At 35.2% G+C, this 12,331-nt stretch overlaps 1 protein-coding gene across 6 annotated transcripts in view; it reads right to left on the bottom strand.

Annotated features, from left to right (window-relative positions):
- LOC123560991 (cell adhesion molecule-related/down-regulated by oncogenes-like) overlaps positions 1–12,331 on the bottom strand; it is a 120,035-nt gene that overhangs the window by 17,850 nt on the left and 89,854 nt on the right. For all 6 annotated transcript variants that reach the window (XM_053552096.1, XM_053552093.1, XM_053552095.1 and 3 more), the window contains 2 exons: positions 11,931–12,080; positions 3,701–3,853 (listed from right to left, as the gene is read on the bottom strand). In XM_053552096.1, the coding sequence (XP_053408071.1) occupies positions 3,701–3,853; positions 11,931–12,080 (303 nt within the window). The remainder of the gene's footprint in view (positions 1–3,700; positions 3,854–11,930; positions 12,081–12,331) is intronic.

The following is a 12,331-nucleotide window of genomic DNA, read 5'->3' as shown; positions in this document are numbered from 1 at the left end:
ATATGATGTAAGAATTAAGTAAAACTAAATTGTAACAAATTTATCAAGTCACATGAATTTGGAAGAAATGCTCGACATCAACTGTGAAAATCTTGATGCTGATTTGTGCTGAAGAAGCAAGCCCTGGCAACTTTATGGGTTGTGTTGTTGTAACCCATTTAGACTCAAACTGGCAACCTTCAAGATGAATGGCCAGCAAATTATAGTCTCCAATTCATAAGATATAAAAAAGAGAAAGAATAACTGATTCAGTGCTGCCAGGATAGAAATATCTTCTTTCTTAAAACTCATATTCTGAATGACAAAAGATGGTAGGGTGCACGTTATATCAATTTTCTATAAAATTCAATGATCTATATTCCAACATTTCTATTGCTATTTGGAGAAAGATAAAAGCACGTTACTACCAGCAAAACCTCTCTGATGCAATAAATAAACAGATAAAGGAAAAAACTTATTGCTGAATAGACCAGGGTAGGCAGACATTTTAATCTTCTGCGGGCTTGTGAAAGTCATTTGCAGGTATAAGTTTCAAAATCTCTCGACTCTGGTGGTCTGGAAACAGTAATTTCATAATTGATATTTATTGAATGCACCTGTAGTTTCCGAGAGGCTGTCAATATCAGGATCTTTTCTAAGGTGGCAACATACATTCTAAGGAACAGGTTACAACATGGTTAAAATCATAATTTTAGATTAAATGTCAAATCAATTTCAAACATTTCTGCCTTACATTAAACTGTAAATTTCAAGTCTTAAATATACTGGGGAAGAGGAATTAATAATGTTTCTTAACTTAAGATATTGAGGCAATGTTTTCTAGATTTAATCATACTATATCCTTGTTCAAATGTAATAGTAAATTTGCATCAGTATTTTACATGTTTTTGGTGGGGGTGAGGGGGTGGGGAACGGAGAGGATATGCGCTCCAGTTTGCCATTTGTTAATTTCTGCTTGGTACTCAGTAATATCATTTAGGTCCTTCTTTAAATGACAAAAACGGTGGCTTTATTCCAAAAAATTAATCTAGGGCTTACATCTAGCAATAAAATCTAAGATTTTTCATGCAGAGATTTGGCTGTGCAAAAAATAAATGAATTAAAAATTCCAACAAGATAGTGTGTCTTCCATATTCAAACTGGAAAAGCCGAGGTAGAGATTTTAGTATTTTGGCAATGATCCCTTACATACCTTATTTATTAACTATTTACACACAGAAAATCACTAAAAAAGGCATTAAAATGCATTTAATGCAGAGAACATGCAACTGTATACCTTTCATCTAGCCACAAAGTTCTCCTAACATTCTTATATCTTTTCCAGAAAATATAAACTGTTGTAAACAGTCCTGGGCCAATTGAGGAGAGGTTATTTTGGGTAATTTCTAATGCTTTGGACTCCATGTGGAGTTTAGGGTCATTAAAAAAGTGAAATTGACTGGTTAACCCAATTTTTTTCATTGTTTGCTTCTGAAGTTTTTAGCAAAACACATGCACATGGCCATATGAACAGACCATGTGAAGCATGCAAATCATTTCCAGCTAGAAACAGAGAAATTCTTTTCTATGTTAATTTCAACACTAACATAATCAAGTTTTAGCTTCACAAATATTTGCAGTTTCTGCAGACGCAACAACACAAAGTCCCCCCTGGTTAGGGGACTACAGTTTTGAACAGTAGTCTTAAAACTGAGAGTTTATTTCTTCTTCTCTCTGAGTGTAAGCTTGAATTTAGATGCAACTGGTAACCTGTAGGTTTGAATCCCTCCTACTGACAGTATAAAACAAATTCAGTAAAAAAAAACAGTCAGCAAGTTTTACTGTCAGCATGGTTACTAAATATTTCTTCACTCCTTTTATCTATTTCCATGAACAAATTTTTCTTTAATCAATTGTAAACTAGAAAATGCTTTTGTAAAAAAGCGCATGTCTCCCCCAATGCAAAGTCCTATAGGCAAGAAGTCAATAGGGGTCAGGAGCGAAAGTCAAAGAGACACTGATGGTTGGCTGCAATAGGGATCATCTACTTGGCATGTCCAGTCATCCCGCTAAATTTCAACACTCGTGGCCTAGTGGTTCTCAAGTCACTATTCAGGCTCCTGTGACCCTGACCTTTGATCAAGTGACCTCAAAATAAATAGGGGTCATGTACTCTGCATGTCCAATCATCCTATTAAGTTTCAACATTGTAGGTCAAGTGGTTCTCAAGTTATTTCCAAAAAATGATTTTCAATGTTCAGGCCCCTGTGACCTTGACCTTTGACGGAGTGACCCCAAAATCAATAGGGGTCATCTACTCTGCATGTTCAATCATCCTATGAAGTTTCAACATTCTGGGTCAATTGGTTCTCAAGTTATTGATCGGAACTGGTTATCAATGTTCAAGCCCCTGTGACCTTGACCTTTAACAGAGTGACCCCAAAAACAATAAGGGTCATTACTGCATGACATTTAGACACATTCATCAGCTAATGGAATGGTTTTTGTTTTCAATCCAATTGTTGGGTCAAGTTTCTTTCACAGTTACTGACCGGAAATGGTTTTCAATGTTCAGGCCCCTGTGACCTTGACCTTTAATGGAGTGACCCCAAAATCGATAGGGGTCATCTACTTTGCATGTACAATCATCCTATGAAGTTTCAACATTCTGGTCAAGTGTTTTCTAGTTATTGATCAGAAATGGTTTTCAATGTTCAGGCCCCTGTGACCTTGACCTTTGACGGAGTGACCCCAAAATCAATAGGGGTCATCTACTCTTCATGACCAATCATCCTATGAAGTTTCAACATTCTGGGTCAAGTGGTTCTCTAGTTATTGATCGGAAATGGTTTTCAATTTCAGGCCCCTGTGACCTTGACCTTGACGGAGTGACCCCAAAATCAATAGGGGTCATCTACTCTTCATGACCAATCATCCTATGAAGTTTCAACATTCTGGGTCAAGTGGTTCTCTAGTTATTGATCGGAAATGGTTTTCAATGTTCAGGCCCCTGTGCCCTTGACCTTTGACGGAGTGACCCCAAAAACAATAGGGGTCGTCTACTCCAGCAGCCCTACAACCCTATGAAGTTTGAAGGTTCTAGGTCAAATGGTTCTCCAGTTATTGCTCGGAAATGAAGTGTAACGTACGGACAGACAGACGGACGGACGGACAGGGCAAAAACAATATGTCTCCTGGGGGAGACATAATAACCAAAACTGAAATAAACTTAATTGATTAAACAAGAAAATATGATGGGGGTGTTAATTACGGTCATAAAAATGTTCTGTCAAATTGAAATTAAAATCCCAACGGTCAATTAACCCTTATCATGCTGGACAAGATTGATTCTGCCTTTGTGACCAGTGCAAATCATGTCCAGCCTGCACAGTCTCCTTTTGGTGTGCACCCCCTTTAACAGTTAATGGTACTGTCCAAATTGAATGATGGATAAGTTCATTATAGAAATTAAGCAGGGTAAAGGTTAAAGTTTCTACGAATTATAACTCCACAAAATTAAACAAGTTCAGGGTATCTGCAGTGCTCGGTTCATGAACACTGATGTTATGTTTGGCTGTTTGTGTTCAATAGAACTAACACAACTTACCTACCATGTTCAGTTCATGAACACAGATGTGAAAACATGAACACGGACGTGAATACAAGAACATGGATGGTATACTTGGTTGTGCATTTTTTATATAAAACTAACCCGACTTACCTGCAGTGTTTAGTACATGAACGTGGATGCTATGTTTGGCTGTGCGTGTTCGGTTACGTAACGTGTTCTGGGCCATACACTGATACTGGCCCTGGTCAGCGGTTGTCACTTTAACTATCAGCAGGTTACCCGATGGAAGGATTTTATAATGATCTGAAAAAAAAAAAATGTCAAATAAATATTACTACAAGACTCAGTATAAAAACTTACAAAAAAATTCAGTGTTAGATCAACAACTTTGTTAGGTTCAGAGTCGCATCAACACAATTTATATCAAATGGAGAATTTCTCAGTTCTTGATTGGTGGTTCCTCTCCGATCATTGTTTCAGGCATGGATGGGTACCTTGGTAGAACCACCCATCTCCCATAACACAGCTGGATGGCTTCCATGCATGAAAGTATTCTTTATCCAAAGTGAGGTTTCGTACCCACAGCTGCAAGAGGCAAGTGATTTGAAGTCAGCTACTTTAACCACTCAGCCTCGGAGTCCACTTGTTCCAATCATCAAGGGAACCAAGCATGATGTAAATAACTTAAACATGTGCATTTTCTTATGTCATGGCAATTTATATTTCATGTAAATTTATTGTAGTTTGGTCCAGAAATGACAGTTTATTTGCTCTTTTAAATTTTTTTAAAAAAGTTAAAAAATTAAAACCGAATAAAAAAAAAGAAATCTGAAGAAAAAGAAAAACAAGAGGGCCATGAAGGCCCTGTATCGCTCACCTGACCTATTGACCTGAAGATCAACAAGATTAACATTCTGACCAAGTTTCATTAAGATATGGTCATAAATGTGGCCTCTAAAGTGTTAACTAGCTATTCCTTTGATTTGACCCCGTGACCTAGTTTTTGACCCGACATGATCCAGATTCGAACTTGACCTAAAGATCATCAAGATTAACATTCTGACTAAGTTTCATGAAGATACAGTCATAAATGTGGCCTCTAGAGTGTTAACAAGCTTTTCCTTTGATTTGATCCCGTGACCTAGTTTTTGACCCAACATGACCCAGATTCGAACTCGACCTAAAGATCATCAAGTTTAACATTCTGACTAAGTTTCATGAAGATACAGTCATAAATGTGGCCTCTAGAGAGTTAACAAGCTTTTCCTTTGATTTGACCCCGTGACCTAGTTTTTGACCCAACATGACCCAGATTTGAATCTGACCTAAAGATCATCAAGTTTAACATTCTGACTAAGTTTCATGAAGATATAGTCATAAATGTGGCCTCTAGAGTGTTAACAAGCTTTTCCTTTGATTTAACCTAGTGACCTAGTCTTTGATCCCAGCTGACCCAGATTTAAACTTGACCTAAAGATCACCAAGATAAACATTCTGACCAAGTTTCATTAAGATACCGTCATAAATGTGGCCTCTACAGTGTTAATTAGCTTTTCCTTTGATTTGACCGGGTGACCTAGTTTTTGATCCTACATGACCCAGATTCGAAACTGACCTTAGGATCATCAAGTTTAACATTCTGACCAAGTTTCATGAAGATATAGTCATAAATGCGGCATCTACATTGTTAAAAAGCTTTTCCTTTGATTTGACCTGGTGACCTAGATTTTGACCCCAGATGACCCAATATCAAACTCGTCCAAGACTTTATTAAGGATAACACTCTGACCAAGTTTCATTAATATTGGGTCAAAACTGTGACCTCTAGAGTGTTAACAAGCTTTTCCTTTGATCTGACCTGGTGACCTAGATTTTGACCCCAGATGACCCAATATCAAACTCGTCCAAGATTTTATTGAGGGTAACATTCTGACCAAGTTTCATTAAGATTGGGCCAAAATTCTGACCTCTAGAGTGTTAACAAGCTTTTCCTTTGATTTGACCTGGTGACCTAGTTTTTGACCCCAGATGACCCAATATCGAACTCGTCCAAGATTTTATCGAGGGTAACATTCTGACTAAGTTTCATAAAGATTGGGCCAAAAATGTGACCTCTAGAGTGTTAACAGTCAAATTGTTGACGACGGACGGACGACGGACGACGACGGACGCCGGACACAGGGTGATCACTAAAGCTCACCTTTGAGCACTTCGTGCTCATGTGAGCTAAAAAAACTTGACATCTTTAAGTAAGCGAATGAGATTCACAGCTCACAGTACCAGGCAGAGCTTGGAAAAAGCGCAATCTGAACTGTATTACATAAAAGTTGTGCCAGATGTACACCATCAATATTATATCTGTATCTAGTGGCACTATTGGCATGATACTATGTAAGTGAGTCCATAATAACAGGATAAACTTAATTAACAAGCTATTGTCTGAGGATACACTACCCTGATAATGGGGATATTTTTGTACAATAATGTGCTTACATACCAAATGGCTTAACGTTAAAAGCATTTTTTTCTTAGTTAGCTAATTCTGCTTTGATATATAACCCCCTGGTGCATAGAAGTCATTTTGAGAAGGATTCGGGCAAGGAAATTTATTTATTTATTTTGGGTTTTACGGCGCACCAACACAGGGAAGCTCGAAATAAGTTTTTTCCTATTTTTTTCTTCAAAATTTCATGTTGTTTGTTTCTGGTGACGAAATAGGTTACACAAGCACAAGAACACGTGCACAACACACAACATGTACAGTATATTTATCAATCTTTTTTTTTTTTAATTTAATTTTTATCAATTTTTTTAAACATATATCACACTATGTTATGCACTTTTGAACTTTTTTTATCTAATTTGGCCCAAGCCAGACCTATGGAGCCCTAGCATACACAGGAGTACTATATAGTTCTCTTTACATACAGTATTATCTCTTAAATATATCTTGTATCTTTTATGTATATTTCATTTAAGAAATATCATTTCACATCATTCATGTAGCTAATCTTGACAGGTTACATTTAACATTTTGAAAATTTCCGGCAAAAATATTTCTTTGACAAAGTGCCCCTTCTTCTGATAAATATCAATGAAGTGTAGATATAATAGATTTAATTGTGTAAAACAGAGTTCATAAATTAATTAATGATACCTTTTATGACTGTCGAGACATACGGAAAACATGCATTCATTACCTCTTCCTTAAATTTCGCATCCGGATTACAAAAAATTAGTTTTGAAATAAGAAGTAAAGTAATATAATTCAGTAAGATTCTGACAGTATTTCAATCAAGAAATACTTCTTCAGTGAAAAAATCTTTACCCCATTAATGAGGAGCGTACAGTCATTAAGTAATTCACTGTCAGTGAACAGAGTGACAACAAAATGCTTCCATCAGTGAACAGAGTGACCTCATCAGCAGACAACATAATGCTTCACTGTCAGTGAACTGAGTGACCTTGTCAGCAGACAACATAATGCTTCACTGTCAGTGAACTGAGTGACCTTGTCAGCAGACAACATAATGCTCCACTGTCAGTGAACAGAGTGACCTTGTCAGCAGACAACATAATGCTTCACTGTCAGTGAATTGAGTGACCTTGTCAGCAGAAAACATAATGCTTTCCTGTCAGTGAACAGAATGATTTGTCAGTAGAAAACAAAATGCTTCTCTTCTCAGTGGACAGAGTCATTTGTATAGTGACTTAAAAATACTTCCCTGTCAGTGAAAAGTGATGCTGTCAGCAGACATCAAAATGCTTCCCCGTCAGAGAACAGTGACTTTGTCAGCAGCCTTGTCAGTGAACAGAGCAATGTTGTCACCAGAAAACAAAATGATTCCCTGCCTGTGGACAGATGTTGTCAGCAGACGTTGTCAGCAGACGACAAAAAACAGAAGCATTTCACTGGATTTAAACTAGAACCCAACCTTGTTACTTCTTACATCAATCAAAATCTAAATATGCAGTCACCAAAAATATTTTATGGTCTTTATGACTACAAAAACAATGAATCATGGACTGAAAACTGAACTGACAACAGCTTCAATAATGTAAATAATGTTTTGTCACTGTGTAAAATAAACTGACAAATATTCTGTCTGACAATATTCCACCTAATATTTGAATGCCAATGTAACTAAAATGATCAAACCAGTTTGGGCTGTAAGACATAGAAATGGACTTCTTGTTGTAAATTAGACTACAGTAACAACCTAATCTATTGAGTTATTTGAAACAAATGTTTTTGCTGTTTTTATGAAACTGTCTTAAATGTTTCTAAAAAAATCCCGCTGCAAAACAGAATTTTATTTTCTCAAAAAGAACATTTGGATTAGTCTGAAATGTTAAAGATGGTAACTTGCAAGTTTGCTTGCATATGATCAAACATACTGATATTATATATAAAGTCATATTTTTGTTACAAATAAAAGGAAACTTGGCATGGGCTGTTTGAATAGAGGCCAATACGCCCTGTAATTGGTGCTTTAAGTCCCAAAAAATGTACATTATCATCAGAGGTATGATAAGCCAATCAGGCTTGAAACATTTTAGATAAATCATAATTATTATTATCTAAAACAAGGATGTTTTATTGGAGCGATATGTCAGTTTAAATTAACCCGTTAATTTGGAGAGGGAATTGAAAACATTTGTTGTTAATTATGAAGTATTCATTTTTGATAATGTTTGGATTTATATATGTATATCATTCAGATGGTAATCGGAGGTTTCTGTGGAATAAGGAATCGGTGAACGGTCCCCTAAGTGAGATATATCACCCTAAACATCAAGATAAGCCGATTTTGGATAGAAAACCATGTTATTCACAGATGTTTATGGGTAAATTTTGTCAGTTTTCACAACTTTGCATCTAAAACATTGATAAGATATTAACATTTATTACTAATTTGACATACTTATGCCAGTACCGCATTTTTTTCCACTGGATATATCTAATATATGAGCATTATACAAAACATATTATTTTTTTTGTTAATATGAATATTTTCTGTCATTTCAAAATGAACAAAATATACACAAAGAAGATAACCCCCATTGACAAATATTTACATATTTTTCAATTAATTTCATTCAATCTTAAAAAAAAAAACTTTGAAGAGGTGAAACTCCTGATGTTAAAAAAATAGAAGTATTTATGACAATTTTGTTTACAACTACTATAGTCTGTTGTAAACTGGCTCCTGATAGGCTGTCTTCTTGCATTCCCCTAAAATTTTGACCGTCTGAGGAATTATGGTTTTAAACCTTAAATAAACCATTTTTTTAAAGAAACCAAGGGGAAATAACTACGTTAAGCTTAAACCCCTTTAAAATATGGTGAAAATTAATCAGTTTTCATTTTAACAGAGACTTAATGACCCGAGGAAAATAGCCCGCGGCAAACATTCTCGGTGACAAGAAAGTTATGCATAATCTTACTTGGTTACTGAACAGCTTTAAAATCATCACTCAGAACACTTAAATGAAATTTGATATTTTTACTGGCTTTTAACAAAGCCTTTCCTTTTGAAAATTTAATAAGACGAATTGTATTTACTTTTCTAATAGTGAACCGTGCGCCACTCAAAAAAATATCGGAGACATAAAAAGGTCTTTGTTGAAGCTTTTGACTTTACAATTATAACATTTCTACAAAAGAATGCAATTTAAATATGTAATTTAAAAGAGATTTGCTTTTCCCCCAGAGCACATTATACTTATCGGGGTATAATTTTTGTCGAAAATTACTCAAATTTAAGAAACATTTATGATATAACAAGCATACAGAATAGAAACTGATCATATAAATTGAAGCGTATTAAAAAGGCATAAAATCTAACAACTCAATCTGAAATCTAAGACTATGTATTACAGATAAAATTTCTTGTGAAAGATCTGCATGTATAATGTGTTTTTTTTTTCTATTTAAGAAACAGAAAATGAGACCTATCTAAAACACATTAACACAAGTTACATAAACTAGCATTGTTCGGTAAAAGAAATCATTTTTGCCCCACCCGTCATCTGCTATTTCAATCAGTAGGTAAAAGAGATTTTCGTTCACTTAATTTTTTTTAGATATTTTATAAATTAGTGGTGTACCAAGAGGTTAGCAGGCACTTCAAGTTCAAGAAACTTTTCTCGAGTACCATAATGCCATCCATTATTTAAACATTATAAATATTATTTTCAGCATGTTTCCAAAAATATCACAAATTGAAAGTTCTTTTTATTCAAGCAGGCATTTTGACATACTTTTTCTAATAAAACATTTTTGATAGATATTTCAGTTCTGTAATGGTGGTATTCCAGAGTTCTGCATCAGTACTTAGGTTATTTAATGGTGGTCACTTGACCACACTTAATTTAGTCTAGTTTTCCTACACCCAAGTGAGGTTTGGCACACACACTGGTGAAGTCAGCAACCCTAACCACTGGGCTATAGAGACCCCTCAATTTCTGTAATGGTGGTCAGTTAACCGTACTAGTATTCCTGCATTCTGTATCATTACTTACTTTATTCTACATAAGCAATTGACAACTTATCCATATACATCAGAAGTGAATTTTTACAACATGGCCAGCTGTCACATTATCAGGAATGTTACCCTGACCTGGGCACCAAGCTCCTAACTTAACTGAGAATACTCCCCTAACCCAGGCATCAAACTCCAGACTTCAAAAAAACATTCCACTATTAAACTGGAAATTTTTTGTTGCCCCTACTGTACCAGGCAAACTAAACAAAACTCGTATTTGACGGCAGCTAGACCATGTACTGACTGCACACCACATGTAATCTTTTTGCAATAAATCATAAATTACTAAAAACAGCAGAAAGAAGTCTGCACAATTTCAATTAAATGTCAAAAAAAAACGTTTCAGGGTTACAGCCTGTATCCACTCAAGTTCAAAGAACATACTTTTCGCTTAGTGACACCATACAAGAGTCAATATGTCAATATTAAGGTAATGCCAACCTTTAAGAACTTTCTAGTTCACTTCATGAACAATTTTGTTGTTTTTTTTTTTGTGGGGGCTAGGGGTTGGTGGGGGGGGGGTTATTTTGTGCAAATATATATTTGTAGAATTTTGCCAGGATCTAAACTACCTCAGTACTGAGTCCTAGACTGAAACTCCCATCATGCACTGACTTCATTCTTCTCTATAAAATTTTTTTTTTAAACTTTAAACCCATAAACAGTATTTCTGACAAAACTAAGCAATGCATCGACTTTCACTTCTTCAAAACTGATGTCAACAATATTATCTAACATGAACAAGTTCTAAAATGGTGTGTTACAGAGGTTTCAAGTTTTTGACCTTCCTAAATATGTCAAAGAATTTAACAGCAAGCCTGGTCAGGCCTTTCACAGACTCGAATGTTAAGACCTGGGCAAACCCATACTCCCAACAAACATTTTCGCAAAAGGTAATCTTCTACCTTAAATTCAAAAACGAACATGTTGCATGTAAAGAAGGCATTAAGGTAATTTTCACCACTTATTACATCAACCTGGTAATTTTAGATTTCGTTTCTGTGCCTAATTGTACAAAAATCATTTAATATTCCCTTTGAAAACTAGACATTGAGGAAATTGTGGTGACATTTTCAAAGATCTCTTTTCATATTTTGGCCATGACAAGATACAAAGGTAATCATAGAATTACATTTTTTTTCCAGATTACATTCAATACTGGAGTTTGTTTAAGTATCAGTTTTTTTGTTTTCTTTTGTAATAGTATATTTTATTTTAAAGTTTTATAACCTTATTCACAATCTCATTTCAAACACATTTAAATTTTAATTTCTTATTTAAATGAAATGGCTGTAAGGTAAAAGATTATATAAATTGTAAATTGACAATAATTCTTAAATATTCACTATTCTTTAGGACAAAATTGCACTTTTAAAATATAGCTGGTGCAGATAGAGATAGGGGATTATTTTTGAAGAGTTATACAACTTTACCAAAATAGTTAGCAAGAATACGTAAAGCTAGTCTGGCTACCGACTAGATAATCTTTTATTTCAGAAAAAAATAATTGTGTAAAAATTCTGACTTCATAAGTCTTGGCTCTGATTATCTATGTTTTGAGAAGACAAGGGACATACTTATACAAAATTTGAATAGCCTCAAGAGTTATGTCCTTTGAACAAAACATACGGTCTGAACACAGACTAACGTAAAGCCTGTAGAAAGAGTACAGTCTGCACAAATGTTACAATTTGAACCGGGTAACATGCAAATATATCACATTCTTTATGAAAATAGCCTCTTACTATGTAAGTATACTGCATCCGGAATGAGGGCAACAGGGGAAAAAAAGTTATTGGTGAATATTTTAAATCAGGGGGGACAACTCTTACCTGTATCTTTTTCAATGATGGTAGAATGGTTATATTTGTACAAAACTTTCACTCGAGGCCGACTGTATGGGGGCTGGCAAGGAATCACAAGATTTGAACCTTCCGACACATTCAGGTGAAGGTCACCTCGGTCTTCAAACTTCCTCAATACTGAAGAAAGATAAAAATAAAACAGTGAAACATTAAACTTGTTAATATAAATAATAATACAACTGGAATGAACAATATTACCGGAAAAAGAACAAAACTAAAGAAACAGTGTTATCATATGAGCCGTGCCATGGGAAAACCAACATAGTGGCTTTGCGACCAGCATGGATCCAGACCAGCCTGCGCATCCGCGCAGTCTGGTCAGGCTCCATGCTGTTCGCTTTTAAAGCCTATTGGAATTAGAGAAACTG

Source organism: Mercenaria mercenaria, chromosome 10 (genome assembly GCF_021730395.1).
Source record: "Mercenaria mercenaria strain notata chromosome 10, MADL_Memer_1, whole genome shotgun sequence".
Lineage (NCBI taxonomy): Eukaryota > Metazoa > Mollusca > Bivalvia > Venerida > Veneridae > Mercenaria > Mercenaria mercenaria.
Note: the sequence above shows the minus strand (reverse complement) of the source record. Positions and strands in the feature narration are given on the sequence as shown.